This window comes from Brachyistius frenatus, unplaced genomic scaffold (genome assembly GCF_029030835.1).
Source record: "Brachyistius frenatus isolate BFR_SWC_R1_liver_20210118 unplaced genomic scaffold, ASM2903083v1 Contig_417, whole genome shotgun sequence".
NCBI classification, from domain to species: domain Eukaryota; kingdom Metazoa; phylum Chordata; class Actinopteri; family Embiotocidae; genus Brachyistius; species Brachyistius frenatus.
Window position 1 is genome coordinate 42,408 of NW_027211016.1, and position 16,004 is coordinate 58,411.

Genomic DNA, 16,004 nt, shown 5'->3' on the forward strand with positions numbered 1-16,004 from the left:
TTTTAACAGTCGAGCGAGTCGAGCTAGACACGTGCGCACACACACACACACACACACACACACACACACACACACACACACACACACACACACTATAAATACAACACAAAGCCAGCCTCCCTTATTTGAACTGCAGCAGGTCCGGGGAGGCGAGGGGAGGCGGGAGGAGGCGGTAAGGTGGAGGAGTTGGAGGTGGAGGTGGAGGTCATCGGAGGCAGCTCCTCGCAGGCGAAGTAGTCCTTGAGGGGGGCGAAGAGGTGTCGGATGACGGGGACGCTCCACGCCTTCCCCAGAACCTTCTGCCGCTGCTGTCGGTTCATGTTCCTCACGTCGGTGTAATGTTTGGGGAAACCGAAGATCCTGTTTTTAGGGGTTATAGGTTTATTAAAACACCGACAGGTTCCAGCTTTCTTAATTATGATCTTTTTTTTTTTTTATTTAAATTGAGAAATACTTTTTGCACTTTTAATTGACCAGAAGAAAAAAAAAAAAAAATAAATAAAAATCACAGCCCTGATTATATTACAGAAAGGAGACCCAGAGCCGGTTCTGTCGGGTCGGCTATCGGGACACCGCATCAGAAACTGATCTGTCCTCGATTGATTTATTTATTGTACTTGAAATTTAGATGGAAAATATACAGATTTAAGCTTTCAAAGTATTTTTTTGTGTTTTTGTTGTTGTTGTGTTGAACTGTGGGAACCAATCAGGCGGTGAGTTTTTAGTTTTCTCGATCACACCTACTTCTCCAGCTCGGTGATCCACAGGTTGTCCTCTCGGCCGCTCTGCAGGACGGGCAGCAGAGACACGTCTTTGCCCTGCTTCAGAGAGTTCGGATTGGTGGTGATCGTCCTCACCTTCGTCATCTGGAACAAAAGCAGCATCATCATCATCGATAAGAGACTATTTAGAGGGATTTGTAGGTATAACTCGAGATGAGAGAATAAAGTTTGGCAACTGACCCGAGCTTCTCTGCCGATCTCCAAACAATCCTGGAGATTCAACTTGTCGGTCTGGGAGGCGATGATCGGCCTGACAGGAGAGAAACAACACAAAAAAAAAACACTAAAAACTTCATTTAGAAAGCGTTTAAAGTCTGTCACAAGAATAAAGAAAAAGAGAGACTGAAAACAAGTAGAAAGAAAGTGTAGAAACCATAAAATAAAATCACACACAAACCATTTAACCACAGATCTTTAAAAGGATGCTGTCCACGGTTGCCATGGTTACTAACGGTACCAGACATCCTACCTGCTCATGCCGGGGATGTTACCCCAGAAGTAGCGAGCTCTGTGTGCCGGACTCACTTTGATGGCGTCCACCATTACCGGGTTGCACTGTTCGAAAAAAACCACCACACATCTATGTTAATAACAAAAAAAACAAGGGAAGCAGAACCGGGCGAGTTTAGAGGAGAGAACCCGAAACAGATGTGGACCGGTGGCCGAACCTCGAGGAAGCGGCAGATGTTGACTTTGTCGTGCGTGTTCATGAAGACCACGTTCTCGAAGAGCCAGAAGAAGGGCCGGGGGTCTTCCTCTTTGGGCTTCAGCAGCTCCAGGATGCGGTAGTACTCGAAGAACAGCCTGCCGGTGCCCCCTTTAGGAGACGGGAGGGAATTACAGCCGAGTCTCCGACACACGCAGCAACATGTCACACATACTTTTATATCTATTGTGAAGTGATTGACGTGCGTGGAACAGCGCTGACGTACCGTAGAGGCCTTTCCTGATCGGGTTGACGATGGAGAGGTCGTTACAAGGGCTGCCGCCGATCAGCAAATCGAACGGACCCCACTGGTTGATCTGGACGAGCAGAGAGAGAAAACCGTGAGTCAAAGTCAAAGTTTTAAACCACGTGTACCTAATAAACTGGCGACTGAATCCTTCGTGGTTGTTTTAAAGGTTTTGTAATTTAACATACGTGTTCCTGAGCGATGACGCAGACGTCGCCGACGTGGACGATCTTCCCGTCGTGGTTGACGGTCGCCACGGTGATGGAATCCTCGCAAATCTCGGAGGCGACGTATTTCTCTACCTTGAAGCCGAGCTCCTTCAGGACCAGGTAACCTGAGGAGACGCAGGACCACATGAACACCGAGACTTTATTTCCTGAAAAAACCCAAACATAACAGTTTATAAAACATGATCAGGTCTCAGGTGTCGAACTCTCACCTGTCGCGATGCCGTCGAACAGCGAGAGAACTCGGAGAGGTCGTCGCAGGCTGGCGGGGATCGATGGGTAAACACGGTGCGGCTCCTACGGAGGAAAAAACCAAGGTGCTGTTCCAGGTTAATGACAGGCTTTTATTTTGAAAAAATAAATAAAATCCACATAATTGAAGTTTGTCACTAAAACTTGAGCTCGACTAGTTTTGGATTTTTTTTTTTTTTTAGGTCTGATACCGATATAAGGAAGTAATATTATTCCAATATATCAGGCTGAAATGTGGTGATCAAACGTGTAATGAAAGCAGGATAATTTCCAGTTTAAATGTAAAAAAAACGTGAAATTTAAAAACACAAATAGAAAACATTTCTAAATTACAACAAGCACCTTTTTCAGCATTACATCCCATAAAACAAAGTTTTATAATTGGCCAACATCAGCATCAATATTGATAAATCTGATAAAAACCAGCCAAACAATAAATCTGCCGAGCTCTGTCAATGTACATTTTTTCTATGTCACTTTAGACATTGTGGTTATATTTTCTTGATGCATTTTATTTAGTTGCCCCTGGACTCAGTTTTGTATATAATAAATGTCTGTTTTTAAAACTGTAGTTTCAACACATGGAATTCAACATATTTTCTTATGTTATCCTAAATATATATATGACAGATATATGACAAGAAAATAAATGCAACCACAGGCTGCGTTAAAAGTTCATCTGCAGAGCCAGAAGCTGATATATTTTATTGCTATTGTTTTATTTTTATTCAAAATGTAGTTAAATATTTGGGAATTCAAAGTGTGATCAATAAAAAGCAGAAATCAGAAAATATCTTCAGAACAGATTGATTGTTTTTTCAAGTTAGAAAAGTTTCTGTATGTAAAATGTAGATATTTGTACTAGAAATAATTTCAAAGTCCTATTTTTCATGTTTTATAGATTAAATGATTCATCGAGAAAACGACTGATTATTCAAGGAATGAAAATTAAAAAGTCAACACTAGAAATTCTGTTTTATTTCTAATGCTGTTAAAAACTCTGCTGAAATTGTTCGGTCACTGCAGCGTGAAGATTTCACATGGCGGTAATAATCCAAATGTTTAAAAGCCGGCGGTGACTCACGAACTCCATGGCGCTGTGGTTGGCGAACAGCTCCTGGACGCGGATGCTCCAGTCGGGCCGGGGAACCAGGGCGGCGTGCGGCCGGTGAGGCTGACACAGGTAGCAGATCCACGGGTCGAGCTGCTTCAGGGAGTCGAAGGTCCCCGGACCCACCAGGATGTTCAGGCAGTCCCTGCAGAAGGACCTGCACACGGAGGGGTAGAAGAAATGTTCATGTGGCAAAGCAATAAATTACAGGATATAAAATAGAGGTGGTAAAAAATATTAAATGTAAACACTTTTTTTTCCTTTTTTTTTAAATGCACATTATATACAACTTATGTACAAATAAAAATAGAATAATATTAAATTTAACTAAACAACAGTGCAAATCAATCACACATCAATAACACCGTTAAGCTGTTGGTTGTTTGTTTGTTTGATTCTTTGCACGATTGAGTTTAATATGATTAAATTTGTATTGTATATATTGTGCTTTTGTTTTTACATTTATATATTTAATATTTTTTACTTTGTGGGATTCATAAAGTGTCTTTTTACCTGCAGCAGCTGTTGTTGCCACAGAGCAGCACCTCCATCCCGTAGCAGCAGACGGTGCAGTACGACTGGTATCCGTCCTCGTCGTAGCGATACAGCGTCTCCGTGAAGTTGTTCTGCAGCAACAGACGACATCATCGCAGCCGGAGGTCGTTATTTACAGACCGGGAACCGATAGGCACGGTTTGATTTTTAAAAAGATTCAGAGATGGGTTCTTACTTTACACTTCAGACAGAGGCTGCCTCTGAACAGAGGGTGGAACACCTCCACCACTTCAGTCCCACAACACAAACAGAAACCTACACACACACACACACACACACACACACACACACACACACACACACACACACACACACACACACACACACACACACACACACACACACACACACACACACACACACACACACACACACAGGAAGAGCATCGGTGCAGTTATATGACCATAAGACTGTTTGTTTATTATAATGCTGCGTGACTCAACACTGACCCTCGATGTCCAGTTTCATGTCCATGATCTGACGGATCGTCTCCTCTGAAACAAACACAACCAACATCGGACTCATGAATAAAAAAACTAAGATTGAAATGGAATAAATAACTAAAAAAATAAATAAGATTTCTATTTTGCAATTTCATGTGAACTACTTATTTACTGTAATCTGCAGTGTTTTGATAACTCAGTTTGTCAGATTCACCTGATGAAACTGGACAGTGTGTGTGTGTGTGTGTGTGTGTGTGTGTGTGTGTGTTACCTCTGATCTTCTGGTCCGGCTGCGTGTACATGCTGCTCTGCTGGTTGACCTTATTGTTTGTTTTGGTTAAGTTCCTCTTCTTGTACGGGACGTAGTTGGGCGACACGTCGGCGTCGGACCCGTAAAACAGACCGTACGTCTTCTTGTGACGCTTCCCTCCCTTTGCCTTCCCTCTGCCCCACCCTCCTCCTCCTCCTTTCTCCTTCATCGTCGCTCCTTTGGAGCCTTTTCCCGATGAGTCCGCTCCTCCTTCTTCCCAGACGGATCTCCAGGTTTTATCGGAGGAGCTGCAGCTCAGTTTGTTCAGGCAAACGGACACTTCTCTCACCCTGCTGCTGAAGCCGGCCTTGTTGACCGTCATCGGGCCGGAGGAGTCGGGAGAAGAGGAGGCCTTCGGGAAGAGCTTCTTCCTCTTCATCTTCATCTTCATCCTCGGGCTCTGGGTTGTGTTAGAGACGGCTGGAATGAGGAGAAGTCGTACGCGTGATTTACAGAGCTAAAAGCTGAAACATCACGACAGACACGTTGTTTTATTTCGAGGCTGCGGATCAGATGTCGGTACCGTTGACGGAAGCTGCTGGTTTGAGTCCGTCGGGCCCCGAAGGTTGAAAACCCCCGAACGCCCAGTCCAACATCTGCTTCAGCAGCTCGTCTCGGTCCTCCGGACCGGCGGCGAACTGCTTCTGGCAGCGCAGCGCGGCTTCCTGGGGGAACGTGAGACGTGTCGGCAGTTACATAAAAGTCTCTTTTCTGTCTCTCTCGACACGCTGCCGCTTCATATCGGGAGACAAACACGGACCTGCAGCGCCAGGAAGACGGCCTCTCGGTAGGTGATGAGCACGGCGAAGGAGTTGGCGCAGAAGTAGCGAGTGAAGGCGGCGAACGGAGTCAAGACCTGCAGGCTGACCTGGAGTCAGTGGAAGCAGAATAATAGTCATCAGTTTTAGAAACATTTTAATATCAAATAAAAGAGGAAAAAAACAACATGGAGATAAAGTAGGATATAAATATATATCTCTGTGTACGAAGCTTTACGTAGTTATTCGCTATTGTCCCAGCTGCCACCTGGCTCACCTGAGAGGACATCTCCTGTCCGTACCACTTCACCATCCTCCTCCCGGCAGCCTGGTTCAGATCCATGTCATGTATGACGACGGCTGGCCAGGTAGAGAAGCCCTTCATCTGCCCCCACACCAGCTCCCCCTTCACACACACACACACACACACACACACACACACACACACACACACACACACACACACACACACACACACACACACACACACACACACACACACACACACACACACACACACACACACACACACACACACACACCAAAGGGTTTCTAACACTGTATAAAATCATTTTGGAGAGATACGTCTCATATTAAACTTTAAGACGACGTCTAATGTGAAGTTTAACTTACGACAGAGTTGTCCAGCGATCCTGCCGAGCTGGTCAGCGTGGCCGTAGAGTCCATGCCGTCATCCTCTTTGTCGCTGCTCACGATGAAGACCGATTCAGCCTGCAGAGCTCGTTCACCTGCAAACAACGAGCCTCTGAACACGCTGCTCTTCACACGCAAGACTCTGCTTCAACCACAGACTGGATATAAAAGAGTTCGTAGCTTCAGGTCTGTAAAATGGTTCTGATCCAGAAGTGTCTTCAGCTGCAATACCAGCGAGTGCCACTAGAGGTCGGCTCCAAAAAGCCTCCGGCTCCATAGACTCCCATTCAACTTCTCTCATCAAATCCAAAGTGAATAAAATGTGTCCATCAGTTATCTCGGTGTTGTTAGCTAAAGTCACTCCTTCTTCTTAGTTTTCTGGAGGTCCATCTGAAAATAATCCCTCATTCATTAGAAAAGAAGATTCAAGAAGACCTGTTTTTGGGGGCGTGTCTGTTTGATTGACAGGCCTGTGGTGCAGTCAGGTTACAGATATCGGTGGGCGGGACGTAGTATCGTCAGGTTTCCGATCAGATCGGTCAGATCCACCGCTGGCTCCTCCCCCAGCTCATCCAAATATGGTCACTTCCTGCTCCAAACCGTTCTGATGATGCTGCTGCTAATACTAATAAGTCAATTCATCTGACATGACGCCATGTTTGTCTTCTGCATTAATGCAACCTTAAAAATGCTAAACAGACTTCTGCGGAGTTGTGAAGAGGAACAACAAGTTTAAATAATAAATAACACATCTTACTTTGTGTCTTCAGCAGTCGGCTGCGATGAGACATTTTGGACTCTTCGGTAACGTCGACCACATCTGGCGAAGTCAGAGCATAAAGTCACGGTTATTAACCGGCATCATTAATTAGTAATAAACGTATTATTATAAAGACAAAGCCACAGAAACATTTGGCCACGCCCACCGGAGGAATTGTCCGTGTCGTCGGCCGATTCCTCCGTGCTGCTGTCCTCCGACGAGCTCTCCCCGCCGTGCTTCCCTCTCTTACTCCTGCAGCCGCCGGGTCTCTGGAGCCACCGGCCGGGCCGAGGGGACGCATCGGGGGGGTCCTCTATGTCCCGGAGAACCGTGATGCTGTTTAAAACCTGGCGGCCGAAGAAAATACACAAAAGACAGATATTCGTTATCTCCAAGACATTAACTGGTCTCAATATCAAGATGGATGTTTGATTTGTTTGTTTTTTTAAAAGACACTCGAATCCAAACTACACATGGAGGTTTGAAATGCGATTTCAAGTCAGACGCGTCTCGGATTGGAATTCGCCGTTACCACGGCAACCCGTGCAGATAGGTTCGATGATGTCTGGACAAAAACAAATCTGATTCACCTGCAGTCTGAACACAGACTTAGTTCCGTGTGTTGTTAACATTTTATCGACATCATTTATATCAGATATTTAGTCATTTTTTTGTCACTTTAGATCAAGTCGTTTCAGGACACGGTGGATTTCTGAACCTCTTTATGTTCCAATCTGAAATGATTCCTCCTCTAAGCTTAATGAATATCAAGTTATAGGTTTCATGACAGTTAATACACCAATTGTTTTATACAAGTTTACCAAAACTACAGATGTGGGCCTGCAGGTGGCGCTAGAGGAGAGAAAGTGCAAACATCATCGCTGCAGCAGCCGTTTCTCTTTCAGAAGATACAGGTTGGTCATCTTCAACCCAATTTTTTTTTTTAGCACTCACCTTGGTGAACACCTGAGTCCGGTGCAGCGAGGTGGGCAGAGCCAGCAGGGTGAGGAGGACTCGCTGCAGGGTCGTGTGCGGTTTCAGTCGACACAACATCTGCGCGCGCGCACACACACACACACACACACACACACACACACACACACACACAAATTTATAACCATCATTATTTAAAAAAATTTGACCTGTGAATAAAGATTTTCCTCTCCAGGGAGAAAGCAGGAGCGCTTGTTTTGATGCAGCTGATGTCCCAAATAAAAACGCTGCAGAATCGTTGTCATTTCGAGTAAAATAAAATCTGCACAACTTTCTCCACTATTAAAAAGATTGGTAGAGTAAAAATAAAACCAATAAAAAAGTGTTTTCAAAAAACGGTGTTCTGATATTCTAACACGGCTCGGTCCGATCGGTTTTACCTTCGTCCAGCAGTAATCCTCTCCGTTCCTCCTCATCTGCTCCTCCTTCACCGCCTGAATGAAATGCAGGAAGTCGTGCGACAGCTGTCGTGTATCCAAAGACCTGGCAGGACACAGACCGAGCTGGACCGCCAGCTTGGACAGAACCGACAGCTTGATATCCCAAAGAAGAAAAAAACCAAAAAACAACAGTTAGTAGTCTTTGGACTGTTTCTTTACACCTGTTGGAAAAATGTGTCTCATCATCAATACAGACCAATAATCAGCCACCTGATCAGTGGAAGCAGGTTAAAGGTGGCTGCTTATTGGTCCTTTACTGATCACGTGACTACTTGCCAACAGGTAAAAGAAAACAACCCATTCTGTACTTTTTCCTAATGTTTTAACTGCCATGAGATTTTAAAAAAGGCTTTTTAAATCATTAACATGTTGAGCGCCTCAGATTTCTTCACCTCTGAACTGAAAAGCAGCTTTAGTTATACGACTGAATAATTATATACATTCAAGTTGAATGTTGAGTTAAACGTTCTTACGCTGGTCTTTTCGGGGTGTTTCAGCACAGCGCCGATGTTCCTCAGCGCCGTGTCTCCGAGCTGCTCGGGGAGACTCTCCCCCAAACTCTGCAGCACCGCTTTGTAAAAAGTCTTCGCCACCTTGTGGAAGTGACTGCGGGCGTGTTCCTGCAGGTCCACGACCGGGGTCGCCCACAGGAAGTCTCTGGCCCGGGAGCCCACGTCGACCTCCGTGGGGGGGAGGAACGCCCTCTGGCTGTAGAGCAGGTGCAGGTCCCGCCTCCTGACGAAGCGCTCGGCGACGGACGGCCGGAGGACGCTGGCCGCGTAGGACTGAACCAGCTCCGACATCATCTGCAGCGTTGCGAACGTGTCCGCCGGGCCGCGCCGCTGCAGCTCGGCGAGGCCTCGGAGCGGCTCCAGGGCGTGGGACAGGAACAGGAAGTGCAGTTTAACTTGAGGATCCATCATCTGGGTTCTGATCCATTCGGCCTCCTTCAGGTCTCTCAGCGGTTTGAAATATTCCAGCAGATCCCTCCAGCGGGTGACCATCTTCTGCACGGCGTCGACGACGAACAAACACTGAGTGGAGACGGGGAGCGACGGGTCGCAAGAGTCGGTGAAAACCTCCTTCAGGCTGTCGTCACCGGAGGAGATGTAATGGTGGACTTCTCGGACCAGTTTGACCACCGGACTGAAGGAAGCCACGAGTCCGGCCTGGCAGGCTCGACCCGCTACGCCGCGCAGCTCGCAGAGGGATATCAGCCTCGGGTTGAAGGCCAGGAGGCGCGACAGGAAGGCCTGCCGCAGCGCCGGCTGCGGAGCGTCGCAGTAGAAGGCGGCCACGTTGGCCAGCGGGAGGCAGAACTTCCTGAGAACCTGAATCAGGCGGCCGGCGTCGGACTCCTCGGTGCGCAGCGTGCAACCGACGTCGTCCGCGTCGGCGCTCATCTGCAGGGCGTGCAGCGGCCGCACCACGCTGGCGCCCGAGCTCTGGTCCAGGTAGCCGATCAGGATGACGCTGGTGCTCCGCCCCCCGCCCAGCTCCACCCCCACGTACAGGTAGAGGCCGTACGGGGCTTTGGTGCAGGCCTGGACGATGTCTTCCAGGTGGGCCGGGTTCACGTTGTCACGGCAGTGTCTTCCGATGAGATGCACCAGATTGTCGTCGCTTGTTGGACTTTTCGTCTTGTTCTCCGTCGGTTCCGTCCCGACGACCCGCTCCACTTCCGGTAACCGCTCGTCTTCAGCCGTCGTCTCCATCTGCACGTCCACCACATCGACCTCCTCGGTCTCGTCATCAGAGATCAGCAAGATCACATCTGAAGTCTCCTTCGGTTCTTCCGTCGGCTCCCCCAGCCTCAACTCTATGATCTCTATGTCCTGATCAGGAAGGAGGGAGGAACGGCCGTCTGGAACGAGGGCGGAAAAACACAAAGAGAACATTTAAATGCAAAGGAGTTCTTCAACATTTATGGATTCATACGAAAAATTCAGAGTGTCGCGTGTTCCACACGTTAACGTGACCGCTGGTAACGTGAATATTTTGTGATTATCCACCGACGCCCACCTGAGTCAGCGGGAACCAAGCTCCGCCCTCCTCTGGCCTCGAAGGCGTGGTACTCCCTGCCGTTGTTGTTCTCATCGAAGAAGAGCTTGAACCACTGCAGGAAGGACAGCGCCGCGACGAAGCTCCTCTTCATCAGCGCCGCAGTGGGGATCAGCTGGAGGGAGCCAAGTTGAAACGTTCATATCCATCAATTAGTTTCATTAACTTCTGACACTTTTTTTTAATCCCAAACTGGAGTGTTTCTATCAGCTGGGATTAAAGGAATAAAGAGGCCTCTTTGATATTGACATGAATCAGAATCTATTCTTACTAAAACATGCTGTCGAGTATCAATATTTCAGACCTTAAATATCTGTTGAATACATATTAAATAAAATAAACAGAACACAGACAACACTGTTAAAGACAAAGACAAGTTACATCTTAATGGTGACCAACATATAGTGTGTAATAATAAACTACTTCAACTTTATATGATGTTTCTAGTCATCATTTCTTGATAGAAACGGGCCGACATCAAAACCCGCCTGTAACCGTACTCACTCGGACCACTCCGGCTCTTTTGAACGCTGCTTCCAGTAAAGTGAGGTTGTGGAGAGAGTGCTCGGCGCTGCCGCTTTGAAACTGAACACTGGAAAGGTCCAGGGAGCCCGGAAACAACCGGTCCATCAGCTGGCAGTAGGCTGCACCTGATTATTCACACAAAACAGAAGCAACCGTTAAGACTGGTGGGATTTGTATCGATGAGCAGAAAAACATGCATGTTGTTGTTTACCTGAGCACACCTGCTCCACCTCGGTGAAGCTGGTCTGTAAAGTGTCGTTGAGCCAAGCCAGCAGCTCGCTGCAGTTCAACAAAGGATCTGCATTCACTGCCATCTCCTAAAAGGGGGGCTGACCTGCAGGAACACCACATCAGACATCAAATATCAACACTAATAAAGACAAAAGACTTAGAAGTCACATTTCTGTGTTTGCAATGTAAAATAAAACGCAGGAGATATATAGCACACTATAATAATATATGACACTTTAAAAAAATAAAATAAAAAAAAAGCTTCGAAACTCTGCCAATAAAAACAGAAGTGACATCCCACAACAACTGTGTTACTTACGTTTCAAATCCATTTTTAAACAAACTAAAACTACTTCTGCAGACTTGCAATGTGATTAATTCCACAAAAACGACTTTCCCGCGAAAATGCTGCATTTAAAGTCCTGTCAGTGTCGTTCATGACAAGTTCAACCCATGAAAAGCCAAGAAACTCTATAATGCGCTCTAATTTAGAGGTGATTTTTAGTTGTGCGTGTATTTCGAGTTACAGTTATAAAGGGAAATTAATAAGAAAACGAATTATTGTGTATATTTAGTTCAAACTAAGCTTGACAAATAAAAATAATAAAAAACGTTTCCAAATCAGCCTAAATACATGAATTTACTTAATTTTGCGAAAGCATTTGGTGTTGTTGCCTGTGTTTACCGAGTGGACGTGAATGCAACAGTGTGAGTCCACTGGAGGAAGACCATTCTGTCTCTGCACCAATCAGATCAGAGCAGGTAAGTATTCTGACCAATAGAATCAATGGAAGCTGCTTTACGTCATTGATCAAAGATGGCACGTTTTCCAACCCGTAAACAATGAAGCGACGGGTCACAGCTTTCACCACGCTGGTCAGCTGGAGGGAAACACCGCAAAAAACAACTCGTACAAAAATACATGACATGTTAGAAACCTAATTTTGCCCACAAGGAAAGAACAGTTAACTTTATCAAGAAGAAAAAAAAAACTTGACTGCGACTAAACTAACGCTCAAAGTTAGTCAACGAGCAGCAGCGGGTTTTTTTTATCTTCTTTTTTAATCCACTTATAAAGTTGATCACTTTAATCACAGACAAGATGCTGGCTAGCCTCGGTCACATCCCTGCTATTTAGTTTAAGTGACGATATTTAGGGAATCGGTTCAATTAAATGTGTAACAACCGTTGAGTTTCGGACGTTAGCCGTTGGGCTACCGAACACGAACCGGGACGAACCGAGACGAACCGGGACGAACCGGGACGAACCGAGCTCGGCCGGGTGTTCGGTTGGTAACATTTGACGCCCATGTTTAAAACACGTGTACTCACCCTCTCCGTCCCGTCCCCTGCCGGTGTTTAAACTACGGAGTCAAACTCGACCCCAACCCGCTCAAACCACCGGAAACCACCGGAAACCCCAGTCGGGGTCATTTTTTTTTATAAATCACGCGACGCGTCGCGACGCGTCAGACGCAGCCGAGACGCGCGTGCAGCGCGTGCTCTCATTCACTTAACATTAGCGCCGAAACGAAGTGACGCCTACGCGCGCGCGACGCAGCCGGATTGCGCGTTAGAGCCGTAAACAATATAAACGGCTAGAAATTAATCAGTCTGGCGGCCACTCATCAAATAATGTTTAATATATATATGTATATATATATATATATATATATATATATATATATATATATATATATATATATATATATATATATATATATATATATATATATATAGCATTGTGCTATCATTAGCATGTGCAGCTATTAGCTGAGGAAAAGGTGTGTTCGGTTTTTATATTTATGTTTTGATACTTCCGTTTTATCTCAAAGTACTCACTTCAGTTTTAGTTGTACTTAACACAAACACATGTTCCAGTTGTTCTTGTTTCCATGGGGCCTTTTGATCAAACTGACCAAAATGACACTAAATTGATAAATAATGGAGGTAAATAACCATAAATCTGTTGAATAAATCCAGTTGACAACAAGATCAGAGTAAATTATCGACCTTGATTTTCTTTTTAAGGAACAGAAAATCTTTTTTATATTCACTCTCATTCAAAATGAACTTCTTGCATGTTCTGATTTCTGTTTGCTTTCTTGCTTGATTTGATTTTGATTTGATTTATTTTGCACAAATTAAAAACACAAGATTTTACAAAATAAATCATGAATTTGAAGCCTCCACTGATAATGTTAAAAATGTAGTTATAGAAAACACAGTGTTTACATAATAATATCACTACATAAAAATACAAACAGAATATAGGTTACAACAATCACAGCAAAAACAATGAAGTCAATATAAAAGCAAAAAGATGAGTAGTGATGGATGAGTGTACGGAAAGTTAAATATTGTTTTAGGCACTTTTTCCTCTTTGTTTATTGCTGTGAATCACAAAATAATATGTGAAAGTTGAGATATTGTACATGACCTGTCTTTTACAGTTGTAATTTTACACCTTATAAAACCCACTTCATCTGAAGTGTTAAATTATAGACTGTCAGATTCAGGAGCAAAATATACATTTTGATAATCAATGGTTTCCTCAACTATTTTGAACCATAGTTAAGGACATCTTTCACAATAAAGCTACTTAGTAACTAGTTAATAAGCAAAATGCCAATATTATAATATGATGTTAAATATTTGAGGGTATTTATCATGTTAAAATTCCAACCACTTTCATTGCTATACTGACACTGAAAAAACCATGAAGTTGAATGAAAAAAATAATTTCTGTTCAAATATTCAAACAGGTCAAAAACTAAATGCACTGATATTTAAGGATTTCAACACAGGACGCAAGAGTCTTTTTGTTTGTTTGTTTGTTTGTTTTTATTGAGTACAAATATCACTTAGGTCGCTATCATAAGTACAGAAAACATTAAAAAACACATGAATGTTTATCTCTAACAATTCAATTAAAGTATAAAAATAGCACGGAATCTGTTGTTTTGAAATGGTTTTGCACTTGAGTTTCATAAAAAGGCAAAAAAAAAGTGAAAGAAAAATCCTCAAATGTGATTCTGATAAAAGTTAAAGCACAAAATGGTTATAGTTTTTTAAAAAAAGGTAGAAACTGTCCTCTGATAACATCATTCACACACAAACCTACAAATACACACTCAAATAGTTCACATCTACATAAAGATACCAAAAAAAACCTATTGATTAGTATGTTCTACTTTGAACTATAAAATGACAAATTTCAAACAAGCTTGTGTTAATATATACTATCATATAAAAGGTCTTAAAAAAAAAAGCAGTTACAATAAGAAACTTTTTTGTTGTTTTCAAGCAAAACATTCAACACGTTCAGCAGTTTCAATGAAGCATGTAAACAATTTTTTGGTTCTTTTAAAGGACTTTAAAATCAGACTTAAACAGTCTTACATCTCTACATGAAATGGTCATCCAAAAAAAAGCTCTCTATAAAGGCTTGTGCATTTTTTGTGTCAAAAAAACAAAACAGTTAAAACACGTGTAAACCTTTCTATCAATACAGTACACAAAACATAGTGTAAAAAAAAAAAAAAAAAGTTCCAGTGATAAAACAAGCTATATATACACACAGGTCAAAACAGGAGCACACAGCTACAGTAAAGATTCACAGAACAGAGGAAGAGTGACGTACAGTTGCCCCTTTTGTCTGAGGTAATGCCCATTTAGTTTAGTTTGGTTTGGTGACATCCAACAGCATCTAAAAGTCTTCCAGTTATCCAAAAAAAAAAAAAAAAGATAAAATACTTCCAAGTTTTCCAGTTTCGTGAGTTCAGGTAAAAAATATTGGTACCAAAATAAATTCTTATTTAGCCATTTAAAGTCTCAGGAAAACACTTATTATTCACTTTGAGGATAATGTCAATCATATTATTTTAAAGTATTTTTGCCTACTGCATTTTTGGAAATCATCAAAACGTCATCAGTGCCAGTTTGAAAAAATACTGCGTGTTCACCAGCGATTAAAAAACAAAACAAAATCTTACTGGACCAAAAAAAACAGCTGTAAAACCACGTTTACACATCGCGACACAAATTCTGTCCAGAATTCACATCTTCTTCTTTCAACCAGTAAACCAAAACAAAAGATCATTTCTGAACAGCTGCAGAAGGATGACATCACTCTTTTATTTCTTAGCTGTCTGAAATAGTTGACCAAGTATATAGATAAAAATCCCTCTTCCTGTCTGTTTTTGCATTGGCTTGTTTCAAGTATTTGTACGCAGCTGTCGTGGGAGAATTGACCTTAAAATATAGAACAAGTTCACACTATCTACACAAAAACATTATAACATTTTTTTTAATTTTTTTTTACCTAAGCTATTTCGCTCATATGACAGCAAAAAAAAAAAAAGTAAAATCGTAGTATTTTTTGCGACAAACAACAAAAAAACGATCACTCTGAAGTCGTCTAAATATAAAGCTAAAATCCAGGTTAGCTTCTGGTCCGTTAACTTCCACCTGATCAGCGTATTTCCCCTCCAGAGGGCGTCTTAAATTGGTCCTTAAAAAAAAAATCCAAACTTTATACGAAGGTTTTATTTTTCGAATTCAAATCTAAAAGCAAACTGCAGCAAATTCGAAGAATATGAGAAACTTTAAAAAATACGATTATTTTGTTTGAGCGACGAGAGCTACCGTTAGCCAGACTCATTAGCGATGTTTGTGCTAGCTAATTAGCTTAGCTTGCATTGTTTGGTACAGTTTTAGATATTTTATCATCTTAGAAAGTACCATGTTTAGACTTTTCTAGACAGACCAATGAAACGGATCCTTTGTGAGGGCGTAGATCGAAGGCGGGTTTGTTAGCCGTTGGCAAAAACGGGAGCAGCGCTTCAGCTAGCCGTCGTCTGACTTTGGTTTAAATGAGCTTAAAAGAGTTTTTTTGTTTGTTTGAGATGAACAGCCTGTTTACGCAGCCTGCTGGTCACACAACATCT

General features: G+C 43.2%; 1 protein-coding gene across 1 annotated transcript; it reads right to left on the reverse strand.

Moving 5' to 3' along the window:
* Positions 1-21: 21 nt before the first annotated feature.
* LOC138636931 (uncharacterized) lies at positions 22-11,145 on the reverse strand. The gene is made up of 25 exons (XM_069725250.1): positions 11,036-11,145; positions 10,804-10,949; positions 10,261-10,414; positions 8,712-10,102; positions 8,179-8,331; positions 7,760-7,858; positions 6,972-7,152; positions 6,803-6,865; positions 6,025-6,140; positions 5,669-5,797; positions 5,394-5,501; positions 5,157-5,298; positions 4,595-5,053; positions 4,330-4,374; positions 4,056-4,135; positions 3,839-3,951; positions 3,299-3,482; positions 2,175-2,259; positions 1,924-2,069; positions 1,715-1,805; positions 1,451-1,599; positions 1,252-1,337; positions 963-1,032; positions 745-866; positions 22-360 (listed from the first exon to the last, which is right to left on the reverse strand). Exons 1-25 carry the CDS (start codon positions 11,136-11,138, stop codon positions 93-95), a joined length of 4,683 nt encoding a protein of 1,560 aa, XP_069581351.1. The 5' UTR covers positions 11,139-11,145; the 3' UTR covers positions 22-92.
* Positions 11,146-16,004: the final 4,859 nt, after the last annotated feature.